General features: G+C 34.5%; 1 protein-coding gene across 7 annotated transcripts in view; it reads right to left on the bottom strand.

Moving 5' to 3' along the window:
* TUT7 (terminal uridylyl transferase 7) overlaps positions 1-20422 on the bottom strand; it is an 84718-nt gene extending 64296 nt beyond the window's left edge. For 2 of the 7 annotated variants that reach the window (XM_023497282.2, XM_003761299.4), the window contains exons 1-5: positions 19120-19593; positions 16779-17322; positions 10853-11031; positions 10423-10539; positions 2473-2650 (exon numbers count right to left, since the gene is read on the bottom strand). In XM_023497282.2, the coding sequence (XP_023353050.1) occupies positions 2473-2650; positions 10423-10539; positions 10853-11031; positions 16779-17289 (985 nt within the window). In that variant the 5' untranslated portion in view covers positions 17290-17322; positions 19120-19593. Of the gene's footprint in view, positions 1-2472; positions 2651-9432; positions 9501-10422; positions 10540-10852; positions 11032-16778; positions 17323-19119; positions 20008-20035 lie in introns of those variants that run through there. The other 5 variants (XM_031937833.1, XM_031937854.1, XM_023497283.2 and 2 more) reach the window with 5 other exon arrangements.
* Positions 20423-20728: the final 306 nt, after the last annotated feature.

The raw sequence follows: 20728 nt of genomic DNA, 5'->3' as shown, positions 1-20728 counted from the left end.
TCCACTTAATCTTATTTTATTTTTTCCAATGTATCCTTATTCTTATAGTTCATCATGTGTCTGTCAAAAAAAAACTGAGGTATACACATCTTCTGTCTTCTGAAGCCTACCAGTAATCACTGAGGATTCTGAAGTGTTTCAAGGTGGTGTTTTTTGGTGTTTTACATTATTATTATTGCTCATCATATAAATAATTCTTCTGATTCTGCTTTTATTTTACTCTGCATCACTTCATACAAATCTTCTTAATTTTCTCTGAATTCTTCATATTAGTTATTTCTTCTGGCATAGTAATCAATTATATTTATATATTACAACTTGTTCAGCTATTCTCCAATCAATAAGCACCCATTTTTACTTTTTTGCTACTACAAAAAATGTTGCTATAAATATTTGTGTAAGTGTGAGATGTTTCATCTCCTTGGAATATATGCTTATTAGCAGTTATACTGTGTCAAAAGATACATAAAGTTGAGTAACTTTAGTATAATTTTAAAACATTTTCCAGAAAAATTTTTAGTTCTACCAGTAATGCATGAATGTACCTGAATTTCCACAAGCTTTATTTACCATTTTCTTTATCACTTTTAAATATTTAGTAGCTTCCTCTTTTTGAAGTATTCAACTTGTCATTTCTCATATAGATTTCTTTTGCATATGCTTGGTCTGGTGCAATTCTTCTTCTCATCTTTATTTTCTTCAATGCCACTATAAATTTTCTAATATAATACATTGCTAACTGTTATTTTAAGAGTTCCAGAATGGAGATTTTACATGTCCTTAAAGGTGAAAATAACTTGTCACAGAAATCTTGACATCTTATTCATCCTCTAGAATCCTCTCATCTGATGTCTTTGTTCTAATTTCATCCTTAAATGTTTTTAGTTAAATAGGTTTCTTGCCAAATGTTATCTTGTTTCCTCCATCATTGTAGTTCCCTGTTTTATAAAGTAAAATAACCTCCTGCTATTCTCATTTATAGTATTCTTAAAATGTTTTTTATATTCTAAAGTGGTTCTACCATATCTTTCTGTTCAGAGAGGAGATTGCTGGCTAAGGGTTTTTAGGCTCTTTTGATTTTCTCCTTATGGACAACAGTTTATAACAATTAAACTTTAAGAAATAGTCAGTCTGTGTCAATGTCTGTTTATTTACCCATTTCCTATTTTTTTGTATCAAAATCATTCAGATTTTAACTTCAATATGTCATATTGGAGCTGTTTTAATTATATGTCATGTTTTCTTAATTTCAGTCATTTTTCTGACAAGGCATTATTTCTGAGTTTTGCTCTAATAAGTTAATGGTCTGAATGGAAAGAGACAGCTTATTTGGTAACAGGTTCCAATATGAATAAATTAGTTGTTCACTGTTATATGTTAACAGATTTTTTTTATTATGCTATTAGGTGGTTAAATGCTCAGTCTCCCAACTTTCTTCCCCCCAAAAGTATTTATGATATGTAGCAGTGAGACTTTTGTGTAATCTGTAAACCAGCGGTTCTCTTATCATTTTTAAAATCTGTATTTTGTTCTCCATACCATTTTTGCACTGAAGTTAACTGTCAATGTTTTATATTGACTTAATTTGGAGGGTCTTCAAAATTCTTTGTTTGCTTTTGATTAGAAAAATGAGATAAAACCAATTTTTATCAACTCTTCTATTTGTCTTTTCAAGAACGCAGGAATTATTCTTCTATTTTGCTATAACTTCATTTTATCTTGTTACAGTTTGTCACGAAATTATCAATAGTATTAAGATTCAGTTCATTTAGCAATGTCTCCATTCACACATTCCTGGATGATGATTTTATAGCTTTATAGAGGGCCTAAAACTGTGATTACAATACTATGCTATTAGAGAAAGGGCTTATATATAACTAAGGATCATTTTGTGTTTTAATTTCACAGATTGCCATAACTGGAGAATTCATCACCTATCAGCCAGTTTACTAGTGATGAGCCTCTTCTATTTAGCTAGGCTTGTCTTAAAAAAAAAAAAAAAAAAAAAAAAAAAAAGCAGGTTCCCAGGAACACAGTCAAAATCTTTCTAGAATGGTAGAAGCCTCCAAAGTTTGTACCCCAATGGCATACAGCCTTTGAGAACCCAGGCTCTATGTAATAAAGAGATATTAGATTAGTATTTTTGTCCAATGACAAAAATTTTGGCTTTTACAATTTATAGACATTTTATATGTCCATATTTAAATTTAACATAAGAGATATAAAACATGAGAACTTTGTGTTGACAATCAAAGATGGAAAAATGGCGTGTGTGATTTTAAAAAAAGTCTTAAAGAACCACCCTTAACTGTAGCTTGCACAAGTAATTTCACCTTGGATGTGGACAATATATAGAAAGAGCTTCAGAACAGATCATGTCCATTTCCCTTAATGGTAAAAAAATCACCACCAGTGAGGAATGCAAGAAAGCTATTTTTACTATATAAATCAAAAAGCAAGTCTAGAGAATACCTGGTAACTTCTGATGGAACAGTTTTTCCATGGTTTGTTTTATTTCAAGTCTTTGTTCTAAGTCTTCATTATTTAAGCCAAACTCCTCTACCACTTTGTCAATGGCAACACCAATAGCTTTTATCTGGGAGGGTGTTGGTGGAGGCAAGGTAGTAAGCAGCTGTTCTTCATGTTTTTCCTTAAGATAAATTGTTAGATTAAGCACTTAGAAAGAACAATTAAACACATACTAATTCATTCTAATACTTCACTGAGGCAAAGCCCAAGAGAGGTTTTTGAAATTCCCTTTAATATTCCCTCACCCTTTACCCAGCTTTGTTTCAGCTTTAATGTGTGTTTTACCTGGATGTGATAGGAGGAAGAAATAAAGAGAAAAATTATAGGAATACTTTAAAAGTGGTAAATATATAATGATAGCCTTCATTACTGATGTGGTCTAAATATACATATGCAATTCTTTAAATATATATATGTCTAGTACCTGACTGATGGAATTTCATACATAACAAGAAATTATGTTAGAGCCTACTGGGCAGTACCTTCATACTTACTCTGATGGATCCAATTTCTTAAATAGTGTAGGGATCAGCTCTCAATGAGGATAGCAAGGTATAAATGACCTCCCATCCTGTGATTCTTATATATTATAAGACTAGTCAGTCAACTTGATTCTTTATGCTTTTTGCACTAACTTTTTGCACACAAATCACTCATTAGTTGTAATATGTTGCTGCTGCCTACTTGGCCCCGCTGTATGTCTTTCCATTTTATTTTGGGTCACTTGTAATTATGAAGTCCATAATCTGTGGCCATGTGATGTTATGCAAAGATTATTTATGGTGAAAAGATAATCTGTGTGTCAAAGAGAAGCCTGGGATCACCGAAAGTACTGTATTGTTTGTTACTTTTGCAGGTTATTTTTTCTCTCCTCATTTGAAAATTCTTTATTATAAGGGATGGCTTTCTAAGAGGGAGATAGAGAGATGGGATTAAAAAAAAAAGGGAAATATAAATGATATGACAACAAGATGCATCAATAACATTTTATATTAAAAAAAATACTATATAATTTTCCAAATGGAATAATGTCAATCCTTTTCAATTGTAAGTTTAGCTCACTGTTCATCTAAATTATGTACCACACATAGATCAGACAGATTAGCTCAACAGATTGCCAATCCTATGTCTGGATAATAAATATTGCTCATCTAATTTAGGGAAGGGTTGGGTACAAGTTAATAGGCTTATCTCACTTGAGAAATCATAGATCCCAATAGAAGAGTTCTCATAGTATTTACTTGCAATCAGCAGTAATCCTCAAACAGAGCTTTTAGTTTCAAATCACTAAAGAATGAAAAAGAATTCTAAAGGGAATGGAGAATTTTGGTAAAGTGATTTTGAATTGCTTGAGGGAGATCTTGGAAAGATCTTTGTCAAAGGAGGAGAAATTGAGCTGAAAGAGTAAAAGGACCTAAAGGGAAGAACTCAAGAAGACCCAGGTTAGAATGAGCCTTGAGTAAAAATTAGCAGAAAGTTGATAAAAAGGTAAATTGGTGATACAACTAAGTGGCAAGGGTGATAAATTGGTAAAGTAAAGGAAAAAAAGTTAGATGTGAATGTCAAGGGGGCAATCAAGGTGATAAGAAAAAGTGACAAATGTAGAGCTAAAGGTCCTCATAAACAAAACTTCTGGTTGCCACAAGAGTTCTCCAGAACAGCAGATAGTCAGAATGACAAAGAGTGGCATTTCTTATAATGATATGGCTAGATTAGGATCTATCCTAGAAGACAAAGTAAATTATACCTTTTCACATTCCAGGCCAGTGCTCTTTAAAAAACAAAACAAAAAAACAATTGAAGAAGTTTCAATGTGAAAACAAAAGAAATAGGAAGATACAGAGGAAAATTCTGACAGGAGCCAGAAAAAAGTCATGATCTAGAAAGTAACAGAGAAAAAAGCCACAGTGCCCTTAGGGCTATACTAAACTGGATAAGGAGTAAATAGCTACTTATAATTCTAGGAATGATGATATGTGAACACAGATAGTGCCAGGTGTGAGAGTATCCAGTAAAGGTTCAAGGAAAAAGATATGAGAGGAGGAGGTTAGTAACCATCTGCTGATAGGTAATAAGGCAATCATTTGTCAGCTTAACTATAATAGAGATGTCAGATGTCTTCCTAAGGTATTTATCCAGAACATAAAAAGACTTGTATAAAACTAGATGACAATTAACAACTTATACTGAATTATATAGGAACAAATGATAGTGCCAAAATGAATCTAGAAAGCATTGCTAAAAATTATTTAGCCTTTTTCAAGAAACTAAAATCCTTATAGAGATGGTGTTTTCATCAACACTAGAGGCTAGAACTTCTGTAAGAGATTAAAATACAGAAATAACTTCCTCCTAGAGAATGGTAAACTGTATCTTACAAAGGAATAATAAAAACTTACATTCTTGGAGTTTTACAAATCTATTTGAAATGGTCTTAAACAGAAAAACGGTGAAGAAATCTGCTTATATACAGCTATAGAGTACAGCTACAACATTATAAGGAGATAGAAATTCACAAGAGACAAAATCCAAGAAAGAAGACAGGAATAAAATCCATAGTCCCAGTAGTCTGTGCATAGATGTGCAGCATGCCTGTGTGTATGAAGTAAACAAAACTAGAGAGCCAAAGGCAAGAAAACAAATGAGACTTAACAGACATCACTGAGAATTGGTAGAATGAGATCTGTGACTAGAGCTTGGTCTGAATGGGCATAACTTGTTCAAAAGGAACAGGATAAGAAAATGAGGGGACATATGTTGAACTGGAACATGGAAGTCTGGTAAAGAACATCTAGATGAAAACCAGTTAAGGCAAAAACAGAAATAATATCAGGAAATACTACATTCTTGCTGGACAGAAGGAGAAAACAAGTGAATTTGGAAAAAAAGATTATCTGAACATGATATAATGGGCAACTTCAATTACATATTTATCTAATGGAGTTTCCTCTCTGCCAAAAGTAGAACAGCTAATAAATTTTCAAAGAATTTTAAAGAGAATTTCTTCCTTTGAATGGAGAATCCAATCCTGTGACTGATTCTCATGAACAAGTAGGAACTGGCTACTAGGGGTAGAAATGATGGAAAATTTATGAAATGACCACTCCACATTAGAATCTGTGATAGAGAAGAAAATGAAAGTTGAGCATAGTATGATATGTACCCCAGATTCTTAGAGAGATTTTAAAGAAAGGCCATTAATGTAGATGCCCAGGTAAGAAACAACTCAGTAATTTTTAAAAGTATAGAAAATGGAAGCAAGAGCAGTAACAGAGAATAAATAAAGTGCCCTATGAGAATAGTATCAGGAATGGTGAAACTCAGAATAAGCTGAGGCTTAAGACCTTTAGGTTTTAAGCTATATTGAGGGGGAAAAAAAGGTGATTAGAAAAAGTAGGGAAAAAATGGTGGAACTGATCCCTAGATAGTGAGATAGTAAAGATCCCAAATAGATATGCTTAATAAATTTAAGTCCCCAGATCCAGACTAGTAGTTATTGATTGTAATTTGTACAAGATCATGGAGAATAGGAAAGCAGGAGAGGTGAGGGGTGAATGTTCTCATTTTTGAAAATGGGAACAGAATTTGTAAACTCTACCTTGATTTCAAATACTGGCAAAAAATGTTAAAGTATTACTAAAGGCACAGTTGGTGAACATCCAAAGGAGACAGTAATTACAAAGAGCCAGTGCTGATTTGTCAAGGACAGGTTATACCAGTCTAACCTTATTTATTTTTGACAGTATTACTAGACTGACAGGATACAATTTAACTTAAGTCAATCAATCAAAAAGCACTTATCAACCACTATACGCGGAGCTTTATGCAAGGTACTGAGGATAGAAAAACAGAAAGAATGTCTCTCATAATATTCTAGGGGAAAAGATGTGGGCTGTGGAATGTCAGAGATTTGTGAGGGCATAGCTAACCTGATGGATTAGTCAAAATTTGATGAGCCTCTTGACAGGCCAGAATGCTGAGCCAAATCTAGTCAGATGAAGTTCAATGGGGAATATGTAAACATATCAAGGTTAATATATACATGTAGGTATGCATATGTATATTCATATACATATATATATATATATATATATATATATATATATATATATATGTAATTTAAGTTACGCATTTATCAATGTTAAGATTAGCATTCTATCCTAACACAAAAATAGCACTTGCCCCTCTGCTTGGTACTTCACATTCCCTCATCCAAAAAAGTGTTAAAAAAAAAAAAAATCTCCAAGTGAAAGCAGAATAGATTCCTGGAGAATGCCTTGGATGGGGCTTTGTTTCAGACCTTCAGGGTGGACAGGGGAGACTTCTGCCCTGATCAACCCATTTATCTGTGTGTCTGGCCTGCAAATCTGTACCTGCTTACCCTGCATGCCCCACTTTTTGCTATCATATGTCTTTGAACATTGTTACCTACCCTCTCTCCCCCTCCCTCCACTGACCCATGGTACTCATCCTGTATTTGTTCCTTCCCTTCTTTTCCCAGGTCCTCTGGCAGATTCATATTACCTAAAAACTGCTTTAAGTTGCTATCAGCGGAACAGTCCATTTATATAAAGTAAAAACCGTCTATATCTAGGCAAGAGTTCATGTGAAAAATATATGAGGGTTTTAGTTGATAGAAATCTTAGGCTATATATCAAGAGAGACAAAAGGTGCTGGGCTAGGGAGGCAGCAGACCCACTGCACTTTGCCCTGGTTAGATCATAACTAGAGCAACTGAGAAACCTGGAAGCTTTCAAAGAATAGTAACTTAGATCATGATGACTATTTAATCCAACCTTTTATTTTACAAAAGAGGAAAATGAGGATGAGACAAAGAAATGACTTAACCAAGGACATGGGAGGATTCATATTAAGGTAACTGCTCTAAATCTAGGCCTTTCTGACCATATCATCTGCAAGATCTAGATTTAGAGCTAGTTATCTTAATATGAATCCTCCCTTATGAAGTTCTGACTGAAAGATATGAGAATGTTTAGAAGACTTAGGACTAACATGGCAGCTATCTTCAAATATCAGGACTGTCATGGAAAGGACTATACATGCCGTCTGGCTCTAAAAGTCAGAATAAGGAGTAGTGGAGTGCAAGCTTCTAAGACACAAATTTAGGCTTGATATAACGGAAAGAATTGGAACCATCTACAAGTGAACGAGCTGCCTTGGGACAAAGGATTCTCCTCTTCACCAGAGATCTTGAATCAAAAGCTATCTAGATGATCCCTTAAGATTCTTCTTCAGGTTTAGGCTGGATTAGAGGCCCTACAGAGCTCCTTCCAATTCAGAAACCTGATGACATGTCTTCTAAACAGAATCCCTATTACACAAGACACTTTGGCACAATGATGAATACTTTTGGTAAGCATATGCTCATGAAAATGACCATCAGAGATTAATTTAGCAATGTCATCTTTGTGGCATACATCAAAGAACTGTGTGACACTTATACCTGGGGGATATACCTTGTTGGAAGATTGTCCTAAACCATACTGAGTCTCATTTTCTCTCTCTCTATATTGTGTGACTGTGAAGATGTGGTTGTTTGTAAAGCACAGTCAACGAATCTTGCCTACTCCTTTATATTTTCATCAACAATAGTCTCTGTATGTGTAAAGTTTATTCTTAGCAAATTTTATAGAAATGAGGATAGGCACGTGGGTTGGTATTTATTGATGTATTCTTGGTTACCTTTTATTGGTAATAATGCCATCTTTAATTTTTTGGAATCATCTTTTTGGAGATATTAGAAATGGATCTGACTTTAAAACTGTTCTGCCATCTGTATGTATTTGGTCTGTCCAGATGCTTTTCTTGACTTCATTTTTTGAGTGCCATTTCTATTTCCTCCTCAACTATTAATAGGCCAAATGTGTTGGTTCTTCTCTCACTATTAATATAAAATGCTGGTAGATTTTTTTTTATTACACTGATTTATTGTTTTTGTCTATAAATGCTCTGGGGATAATCCTATTTAGCTCGGTTTTATGCTAAATCTTCTGCAGAATTGTTCCTTCCTATACTTTTCATCATTTTGTGAAGCAAAACTACTCACAATCTTTCCATCTTCACCTCCACAATTTTTAGAAAATGAGTTAGTATTCTATACTGATGATGTGCTTGGCTAGCATCTCTCCACTGAGCAAAGATTTTAAGTGTTTCCTGGTTGAAACAATATTTAAATTCTTCTGGCCGCCTTGCTGTGGTAATCTGAATGCTGGTAAAACTCTCTTAAGAAATAGTGATAATCAGAATTAATATCTTTATTATTATTATCCATTTTTCATAGCTTGTTCAAATATGTTAGGTAAGAGCTACTGCAATTACATTACTGTTATCTTTATCCTGTTTTTCTAATTTACTAATTTTTATTTTTGCTATAATAATAATAATCATTGCATTTACATAGTACTTTGAAATTCATAAAACACTTTTCTCACAACAACCCTGTGAACTAGGTGATAGGATTATCTCCATTTTATAGACAAGTAAACTAAAGCTCTGAGAGATTGAATTACTTGCCCATGAACACAGCTAGCAAGTATCTGAGGCAGGATTTGAATGCAGGTTTCCTCATTCAAGTCCAAAGCTACACCACACTACCTCCATGAAGTCAATGATCTGAACATCATGCTGACATAATGCTGAAAGGAGTCCCGTTTTAGTAACCAGACATTTCTTTTGTATTAAGACATAGTAAATTTCATTAAAAAAAAAACTGATTATTATTTAGTGGTTGCCCTGCCCAATGCCTTCTGATGCTTTCTGAAACAAGTATTGGTGATACATACGTGAGGCTTCTGAGTAATTTATATGCCTCTGGTCTCTTTAATTTCTTAATCCTGAACCATATTTTCCAACACATTTTTTGGCTGTTTTCCCTGTGCCCACCTTCATACTGAAGCCACTGAGTATCAAGGTATATGTTCACTTGGTTTTGAGGAACTTGTGAAGTTCTTCGTACTTTCTCTTCTGCAAGAAATGTTAGCACATATGCTATAATTATTGTCATGGCAGTCCCCTTTGTCTATGTTTATCAGGAGATTTGGCCAAGATGTGATGATCAAGTATTTCATGAAATGACATTTTTTTGTTGCCCTCTGAACAAAACCAGCCCTATCAACTCCTTTACTCATTTCTACAAAGAGAACCTGAGTCTAAGTCATTCTTCTATTTAATTTCAATAGCGATGTGGTTCAGTTTCTCCAATACCATATCAACTACCTGGATTACTGGACAAAGGTTTTAGACTTAAGAGTAGATAAAAGACTTATCAGTAGCAACAAGTAAACAGTCTGTAGTTGGCCTATACAGATGCTTTCTTTCCTGCTACTTTGCTACCACTGAATACTAGCAGAAGGGAGTTTCACAGGCCTGGGGGCCAATGTTTATCTAATACATGTCAGGTATAGAATAATGGAGAGAACTGGCCTTGAAGTCAATAAGCCCTGGGTTCAAGTTCTGTCTTTGACACATACTGGCTGTGTGACTCTGGACAAGTCCATTACCCTTTTAATGCTCTATGCAACTTTCTAAGACTACAAGTTGCAGGGAAGGTGCCCATCTGTATCGTAAAAGGGAGGTTCCTCATCTAGGGGAGTTCCCTATATCAATGAAATCATAGGTTCAGTCTCTCTCACTAGCCTATGTATTAGTACCCTAACTGAAGACTTTATCACTGAGTGGCCAGTGTGCAGGTGATGAATTTCTTCATACTTAACTAGACTAGTCATTAAGCAGTAGGCACAGTCTCCTACCATGGCCCTAGCAAAGGTTTCAGATTGGGTACTAATGTAGAAAAAGATATGAATATCAAAATGATTACTGATAAAATATAAATTTCTATGCATATTAAATAAATTATGTGACATATTAACTTACCTTTATGTTTTTCTTGTGCCTCTTCTCTTTGATGTGCTTATGAGCAGATGCAATGGAATCAACTAAGACATCACAGAGTTTGCATATGTATTTTGCTGTGGGGTAGTTTCGTGAGCGCTGAAATTTAGAAAGATATAAATATTCCCACTTGTAAATTGGCCCCAAAGTTAGTCCCTATGTATTTCCTGAAGCATAGCATCATAAATTAACTTTATTTACCATTACCATCACTAATTTTAAATCTCTGAATATTAATTCCAGAAATTTTGTAAAAACAGTTGCATTTACATGAAATATATAATTGTGTCACTTAATTCTACTGAATGAGGTCTAAGATGTAGTTTGACCCTTAATAATAAAAAAAGTAACATTTAAATAGTTCCAACATCAAAAATATTGCCTATTGTTAATGAAAGTGAGAAAACATTACCTTTCTTAGTCTGTCAATGCAATCTCTCTTTAATCGTTCTTCAGCCTGTCTTAAGCCCAGTAATTCTTTTACTGACAGCACTGACTCATCTATAACAGGCCCATCCATGTCTTCTTCTTGATCATGCTCTTCTTTTCTAGTTCTCCTTGATTTTCTGGGTTTCTTTGGCTTCTTGTTTTCTTAAGTTAAAATGAATTTCATTAGCAGTATTCCACTTAAAAAGTGTTAGGTGTGTCTACTTATCCATTTTAGCTGAAAAAACTGGACTGTTAAATTGACCAACAGCAAAGATCATGGCTTTTCTGTAGTCAGTTAACTTGAACATTTAATTACCTCACTCTGGATAATTCAATCCTTCATAATTCCTGAAATTTTAATTTCATTGATTTCTAAATTTCTCCATCCCTTACTGAATAAGCCATTCCTTAATAACAAAGAAAAAGAGGGAGAGAAAAAAACCCCAAATAGTTCAGTCAAACCAACTAACACAACTCAATCTAATAAGCATATTCAATATACTCCATATCCATAGTCTTCCACCTTTACAAAGAAAAGATGTGCTTTCTGAATTCTTCTGCAGGGCCAAGTTTCTTGGAAATTATAATCACACAACATTCAGCTTTTTGTTTTTGTTGCTCATGAATTTTTATGACATGTTTAGAAAATGAAAAGCCTTAAGTAAGAAAATCTACTTTAGTCAGTATTTTTTATTTTTTCCTTGTAGTTCAATGGACAACAAATTGAATGACAAAGATTATGAAAGCAAGTCTGTATGTACTGTTCAGATAAAAGTCAACTTCTCAATTGTAAGCTCTTTTTGAGTAAAGGAAGTTTAAAATTTAAAATTTTAAAATATTTATGACTTTGGCACCTCACAGTATCCTTCACGTAAGAGGTGCTTTAAACATTTTTTAAAAATTAAATTCAGACAAGCTTTCATTTTTACTCAACAGAATAAAAAATAAAACAGATAAAAAACCCCAAATCACATAATCATAAATAAAACACACTACCCAAAGGAAACCCAATAATGGACTATTAAAACTTTCAGCAAAAAGCAATTTATGAAATACCCCCAAATCCTTGGGCTAAAAAAGTCAGAAGTTTTACTAATACTTAACAGCATTAAACTATTTCCTATTTTCTTCAAACTTTTACTTTTTTCTATCCATCATTACCTTTTTAGGTATATTTTAAGTAATGTGAGAAAGGAGAAGAGTTTAATCAAAATAAAATTTTGTTCCAAAAATAAGTTTTTTTTTTGTTTTTTTTTTTATGAACTGTTTGGTTCTCATTGTTTCCTCTTACTAAATGTAAATATGCTGTCCTCAAATACCAAAACAAGGACTTTACGGTTTAATTTTGAAAAATTATTTGATTGTATGCAGCTCTGGATGAATCCCTGCACAGTTCTAAAAATGATGCTACTTGAATGGCATTTGAATCTCAAGTTTAAGTTTTGATTCTAATGATTCAAAAAGTAGTTTAAAATTATTCTTTGGAAATGTAAACCAATAAAAAAAAATGTTTCTAAGTGAAGTAAGAGGCATAATTCAGCACATACAGTCCTATTGTATATGCAGGACTAGCAATGAGTCAATTAAAAGAAAAATTTTGTGGTAGTTGGGGGGGGGGCTATATTTTTCAATCAAACGAAAATAAACAAAGAAACAAAAATATTGACAAGAGCTTTAATACTAAACAACACTCTGCTTATACCATCATATAATAAACATAAATTATGTTTTTTGAGAAACTCCTAAAAATACTATCCCTGGCTGTTGGGACAAAAAAGTAAAAAATGTAATAGTTGGTGAATATGCAATTGAATAGTATAAATGGAAAGTCTCCAACAAAAATCTTTAAAGGACAGTGATATAAAGATAACAGTTTTAGGGAAAGAATTGAAGAGAGAAAAAAACCCCTTTTTACTTTAGAAAATGAAGTATCTTATTTATGATATTCCAAAATAAGTTAATTATCCTGGAATCAGGAAGATCTAGGTTCAAATGCAGCCTCAAGTCACTTATAGGTTATATAAAACTGAGCAAGTCATAATGCTGGTCTGCCTCAATTTCTTCAACTGTAAAATGGGGATAATAACAGCACCAACCTCCCAACATGGTTACTGTGAAGACTAGAAAGTTGCTATTGTGTACTTTCAAGTGATTATCTCTGCAAGATTTCTAGATAAAAAGTTGCTATTAGTGCATTTTCAAGTGGTTTCCCAACTTCATAAAATCAATCTAAATTATCTCAACAATAGGAAGCAAAGAGTGTAAACTAAGATGAAGCTATGATGATATAGAGCTTTATGAATAACTTTAAAAGTAACCTCTTTATATTTTTGTGAATAATTTTAAGTGGACATATTGCCTTAATGAAAATGTCTATACAACCCAACAATTATTACTCATATATTAAACTGAATTACACTTCTTTCATTTCTCCTAAAAATTAAAACAAACAAACAACCAACTGATTTGGTTAAGAATTTAAGACAAAGCTGAAATTTTTTGGTAAATATTCCAAAGGAATTTGTACTGGTACAGTCAAATGTTTTAAAATTATGTCAAAATGTTTGTTCCAAAGTGGCTATCTCAGACCAAATTTGCAAGATACATTATTATCAAAAACTTCTCAAAACATATCAAAAAAGATTTTTAATTTAGTTATACCTCCATTTCTATTTGAGCCACTTTTTAATAATGTATTCTTCCCTCAATGATTATGTCTGAACATTTTCTTCATCACAAAGGGATTTTTTTAAACTTGAGACTAGGTAACAATAAAGATTTATATTAATGCAGTTTTTATGATTAGCCATAATATCCAATAAAAGGAATTTGCTAGGGTGGGGAGGAGTCAACAACATAATAAAAATTATCCACTGGCTTTGCTTCTTTGAGCTTTATCATGTAGAAAGATGTGGCAGAACTCTGAGAACCACTTAATTTTCACATGGAACCAAATGGAATCAAATTTCTTTATGCCTATATTGTTCCTATCTTTTTCAAGGTCATTTGGATTACCAGCATATTAATACTATTATCTTCAGTAACTCACTCAATATATCCAAACAATTTTTTTCTGGACACTAGTACCTTCTTTAACAGTGACTTAACATTAATACCACATTGTCTACATACAGTGGAAGAAAACTTGATGACTGCTCTTACTTAGTCAGAATTCAGTTACATGGGGGGGAAACACTGAAGCACAATCATGAAAAGTAGTCAGAAAACTTTTGCCTATATAAGAACTACTCAAAAAGGACAAACCTAGAATGAATGCAGAGTGAATCAGAGTCACAAATTTTCATAGTTGTCAAATCTCATTAAGCTTCCTCTCAACATTTTATTCTCTCTTTTTCCCTCTGCAAACTGGGGTTAAGTGACTTGTTGAGTCACACAGCTAGGAAGTGTTAAGTGTCTTGAGGCTAGATTTGAACTTAGGTCCTACTAACTTCAGGGCTGGTGCTCTATCCACTGTGCCAACCTAGTTGCCCCTCAACATTTTATTCTTAAAATGTAAGCAGCCCTGCCCAGGGCTAGACTGTGTATAAGTCAAGGACATACAGACAGGAAAAGCAACTGGTAACAGAACCACATGTTACAGAAGAAGAAATTACTAATGTGTGCTTTCCACACACATAGGTTGCTTAAAGGAATCACAGATCTCATCCCAAAAATGTTCTTTCTATATGAAAAGAATCTGTTTTATTTATCTTAACAGGATGTACCTCTTTATTTCTTACAAGTACATGTACTTACAAGTACATTTAAGACATGAATTAATTTGGTATAGGGAAAGGACCTCTGATTTCACTGGTATACAAAGTTTCCACTACCTCCACAAAGGCAGGGCAGTATTTCTTTCAAAAGTTACTGAGCATTGAGAAGTTCAGTGACTTGCCCAGGGTCACACAGCCAGGACATCAGAGATGTATTTTGCATACAGATCTTCCTAGGGTTTGAGAATACATTTGAGGGGATTTATGTTAAGCAATTATCATTGATAGAGCTAGCATTCAATTCTTACACAAAACTAGTATCTGGTAGATTTCTTTTGGACAAAAGGCTAAAAAAAAATGGAAAATTTACAGGAGAGATATAATAAGTCCCACATTTTCACAATGCTTTAAATAGAAAAGATTTTTAAAAAAACCCATGATATTTAATACATGTTTACTATGCAATCAGAGCCTCTCTATAAAGTGCTTAAAAGTCTATGGTATAGAATCATCTCACAGGGTTCTATCTTTAACAATATTTTGATAATTAGGTGACTAAATTTTTTCTATTCAATAGTTTTTAAGTTATTGTGATAGTTAATTCTTTCTTTAGTGTCTTGTAACTATATACAAATATATGCTATCTACCTACTTCTATATCCCCACCCTCCCCTCTTCCCCCAAGAGTAGCAGAACTAGTAGTAGTCCTAACAGGCTATGTGATTCTGCATAATGTCATAAGTAACTTTCTCATGGTATAAGAATTTTTTTCTGCATTGGAAACAGATTTTTAACAGGGGAGTTCTTATTTCAGAGTTGATGAATTCAGAGGACCAGGACAAATCCTCTTCCAAAACAGTTAAAATTACAGAGATAATAACAGGGGAGTTCTTATTTCAGAGTTGATGAATTCAGAGGACCAGGACAAATCCTCTTCCAAAACAGTTAAAATTACAGAGATAAACAAAAGAGTTGTTCAGTCAGAATACTCTTCTCTAGCAATGTCCTTAAATATTATTATTGTCTCAAACGTGTAAGTTGCTTAAGACTATAAATATGAATGGCAACTTGTGTTATTCAACTGTAACTTTAAAAAAGTTCTCTTTGTTATCTTGTTTCTTTCTTAAAGCTCCAACTACAGATTTCTAATAAACTTTGCTGGTCCTTTCTTTTCTGCACAAAAATATCACCCACAACTCCTGTCTGAAGGTGGAAGTAACAGAAACATTAATTTTTTTTAAAACATGGTAAGATGAAAAATCCCTTACTTTAAAAAACAAAATAATTTCATCTTTCCCAATGTGTACGTATACACACACACACACACACACAAAATTAACCAACAGACTTTAGTTTGCTCTCTGACTTCAGACAATTAGACTTTGGTTTCTTCATTTGTACAACAGGTATTTAAATTAACTCTTAAATAACTATGTATATATTTTTCTTGATGTTCCCATTAAAAAAGGAAACTAAAACTCATTACAACTTAATACAATTTTATGTACTGGTGCATGTGACCATGGTGCAACAGACATTCTGAATAGATTTTTCTTACGCCGATATTTTAACATTAGCTGATGATACCCCAACTAATTTCAAATAGTTAGGAGACTTGTTCTTATTCTTAATCACTTGTAAGAGACTCAGCTTTTTAATCTAATTCAAGATTTTTCATATATTGTTGATTTACTGATAAAGATATATCTGTAACTATTGTGTATATGAAAAAAATTATGATTTAAATGACTATAGAAATAGTTAAAACATGTAAGAAAATTACCTATATTTCACTTTTTGAAAAAACTTATAATAACTAATGGGTCTTTCTAAATAACTTGTAAAGAACAGGGTTCTTTAATACAGGTTTCAGTGTTTCAAAAAACTAAGCATTCAAAACTTTTATCTATATTTTTGACTTTCTAAACGAATTCACAGAAACAAAATTATTACCATAACATATTACATTCTAATAGGACCGAGAAATGAACTATTTGCTGAACTCCAAGTTTCATGATTATATTTCTGAAAATAATGCTTTAAGTAAGTGACTCCTTTTTTAAAAACAGAACTGAAACGGGAAAAATGGAACTGCATTGCTGAAAGCAATAAAAATTCATTTAGATAAGAAAATACTAGATGAAAAGACATTCTTTCCCTGGGGTTTTAACTGCAGAAGTTGGGGTATATTACCAAAGCTTCCTGTCTGCATTTCTGAAATTTCTATGTTTGTTAGGTCTTTCTGAAGTTGCCATCTTACACTTCTGCTTCCTCTTCCATCTTGCCATCTATGGCCATCTTCACTTTCCTGAAATAGGTCTTTTCTTGGTCGGCTCATAACAGAAATCCTAGAGCCAGTTTTGAAATCTAACCAGTTGTCTGTTTCATTCAATTCATCAGTAAGCCATCTCCTAATTTTATCTTTGTGGCTGTCATTTATTCTTCCTCCTTGACCGTGACCCATGTTTTTAGGTGCATTTGGGCTGCTTGAAATAGCATGCGGTCCTTTCCTGGGGCTATTCCCATGGTTCCCTGGTGTTCCTTTTTTGGGGGGAAGGCCTTTTTCTGCTTTACTGCTATGTCCATTACCAGAATCATCCATTATTAAACAGTCTGGTTGTGGAGAAACCCTCTTGAAATCATCATCTATAATTCCACGTTCTTTATTTCGCTTGAAAAAACAAGGTTTTGCTGCATCTCCCATTGTCTGTGCTCTTCAAGTTTTCTTTGTAGGTACCTGAAAAAAATTTTTTAGCTGTTTATGTTAACAACTATAAATATTATATTATACTACTTTTAGAAACTGAATGTATTTATTACACAAGTACCAGAAAGTTTTTCTTTGTTTAATAAAATTAGAAATATAACATGTCAAAGTTAGGTTTGGGTATTATTTATCATTTTTATAATACTGTCTGTAAAACTGGATAAAACATTTAGAATCATGAGAACTTGGTGCCTCAGAATTATGTGACTAATAATGATTTTTCAAGATTGTGAGGAAATAAGGTTTTTAGTAAAATAAGTTGCATCTTTATAAAATTTGTATCACAGCATTCAAAACCTTTTCTGTATTTCTGACTTTCTAAATGAAAACATGGAACAAAATGATCACCATAATAATAATAATCAATATTTGAATCAATTATGTTTCAAATAGAGTAGTTTAACCAGAGGATATTATTTTTACCACAACAGTATACTATATTTGCTGTCAAAGAGAATTTCATTTCAAGGTGATATCATTTACATTATAAAAACAAAGTATTCTCTTATAAAGAATGCTTGAAATTTAGTTTAAATTAATTTTAACTTCCTGACAATATATAAATGGTGAAAGGCTCTGAAAATTATTTGTCCTGCCTCCCCCCTCCCCATACTCCTTTTAACACACCAGAAGAAATAGAACAATGACGTGTAATCATATTTATTGCTTTCTTAACGCTTGCCCACACTTGTTTGGGATGCACTCTTCTAGTTTAATCTGTTCCTTATTACCTCTGACAGCAGTTCAGGGAGCAGAATAACATATGGTAAAGAGCCAGACTAGGTATCTGGATGGCATACTTCCCATACTTATGTCTTAGCAACCCTAAAAAAGTGTTTTATATATATAAATATTTCAGTGATAAGAAATGCTTACTTCCTAAGTCAAATGACAGTAGGACTGAGATGGGGAACGAAAGGAGTTACATTCAATTAGTCTACTGTTCTTCAGGATTTAGAACTCTGGTGGTTGATACCAGTTATTTGAAAATTATCATTAATTATAAGTTTTTTTCAAAAAAATGAAATGCAGATAATTTTCCTACATGTTGTAACTATTTCTATAAATAGTCACTTAAATCATAATTAAGAGGTTACTTAATCTAAATCCTTTACTTTGCAAAATTATGGAAACTATCAACAAATACAAACATTATCACACATCAAAAATGTCAGAAAAATAGAATTGTATCTAAAACACTGAATCTATTACATATAGCTTTTTAAATACACAGTAAAATTTAATGTGGTAGTGTACTGCACTGATTATTTCTGACTTTCTCTTATATGTTTAAAAAAAAGTTTTACTGATGTTTTCTTCTGTTTTTTGAATCATCATCAAATAAAACCCCTCCCTTGCAGCGAATATGCCTGAAAAAAATAAGCATTATTCTACATCTAACCAACACTTCCTAAACAAGAGGTGGGAGGCAAATCTCATCTACAGCAGGGTCTTTAATACTACAATCCAAAAATTAGTTTTTCAAAAATATTTGGATAACTGTGTTCAATATTGTAATCCTACTGTATATTTTGCATTTAAAAACACTTCTTGGAATGGGTTAATCAAGTTACACTAAAATGCCACTTCCCCACTTCAAACACTAGGCAAGTTAAGATCTATAGACTTCTGGATTCAATGTTTTATTTTTTTTTGGGGGGGGGATTAAGTTTTTCAAAGCTGTTTTTATTTACAATATTGTCATCATTATATATGTATACGTATATATATATATATAGATAGATAGATAGATCTGGCTCTACTCACGTCACTGTGCTTGAATTCATAGAAGTCTTCTCAGGATTCTCTGAATTAGTCTCTTTCACCATTTCTTAGGGCACATGAATCTCTCTTACATTCAAAATACCATAATCCACTCATCCATTTCCTAACTGAAGGATATCCCATTTTGTTTCCAGTTCTTTTGCAACAATAAAAAATGCTAGACTTCAGTACCTACAGATCCTTTAGCAGTCTTGGATCTCTTTGAAAGGTAGCTTTCTTAGGAATGCTAATACTGAGTAAAAGTCTGCAATTTGCCGACTTTGCCAAACCTCTCGTTTTACACAGGAGGAAACCAAAGTTCAGCAAAGTTAAAGAACTCGTTCAAGGTCCCACATAAAGTAAGTAGCATAGCCTAAACTCGAACCCAGATGCGCTTGACTTGAAATGCAGCGCTCCTTGAACTACGAACACCAGTCTCCCTTAGATCCTAGTCTACCTCCGAATGCAGCACTGGAAGAGAGGATGGGGGGGGGGGGGGGAAAGAAACCTGCCCGTGCTGCACTCCCCACCAGACACTACAAGAGGGGCGGTGGAACCCGGGACCCCCCACCCCAAATCCTGGGAAAGAGCCTCATCCTGGATCTTCCACCCCGTCCCGTTCCGTCCCCCACGAACAAAGAGGAACGGAACAGGCTCAGCCCCGACCGGTCCTGAGAAAGCGCCCCAGTGCGAGAGGCTGCCCGGGGGGTGGGGGAGAGAGAGCGAGGACGGGGCCAACTGTACGCCCGACCCGGCCTTGCCCCGCCGGGGCTCTCGGGCTCCGCGGCAGCAGCGCAAACAGAACCCGAGAGGCGAAGGCAAGGACCGAGGGCAGGAGCGGGGAGCGGGTGGGGATAGAAGAGAGAAGAGACAGACCTCTTGCCCCCCCCACTACCATCCCCCTCAGCTACACACTCACCGCCTCCGTCGCGAACCCCCACCTCTTCCGGCCTCGGTCCCTGCTCGGTCTTGTTTTCTTTCGGCCCCACTTCCGGCGCTCAGCTACGCTTCATTGTGAGCGATTGGGAGCCGAGGGTGTAACAGCCCGAGACGTCCGCCGCACTCGCGGGAAACAAGTGCTGAGCAAACCGAGGACCCAGAGATTTCCCTAAACTCCAGTCGGGCTCCCTCAGAGTCTCAGCCCCCTTTCTCTAAGTTCCGTACCTCCCGTACCCTCAGCCCTGACTTGCCAGGGCTACCACCCAGGCGGGAATTTCCCTCCGTCCTCGAGCAAAGTAGGAAAGTGTTTAAGACTCCCACCCGCTTCCCTACCTAGTGCTGGGTCTGACTCAGGGATCCGGTCTGGGTCTTCTATTACTTCATCCTGGGGTGGGGAGCTGCGTGCCAGAAGTATTGAAGGTCGTCGTCACAATCTCTCCATTCTCTTTTTGCCTTAGTCTCTGGCTCTCAGTCTGTCCAGCCTAGTCGCCTGATAATAGTGGGGGTCCCAAGAATGCTAGACCTTCTCCTTCCCCCACTCCTACTCTGCTCTAAATCGGAGGAAGACCTTGAGCTTTCGAAGGGTGGTATGGGTGGGTAACTCCTCCACTAGAAATAACTTCAACTCTATACCAGCATCTCTAAAATTACTGTTGCATCTATCAATTGAATC

The sequence above is a fragment of the Sarcophilus harrisii genome, chromosome 1 (genome assembly GCF_902635505.1).
Source record: "Sarcophilus harrisii chromosome 1, mSarHar1.11, whole genome shotgun sequence".
Classification (NCBI taxonomy): domain Eukaryota; kingdom Metazoa; phylum Chordata; class Mammalia; order Dasyuromorphia; family Dasyuridae; genus Sarcophilus; species Sarcophilus harrisii.
The sequence above is the reverse complement of the archived record's forward strand: the minus strand, read 5'-3'. Positions and strand labels throughout refer to the sequence as shown.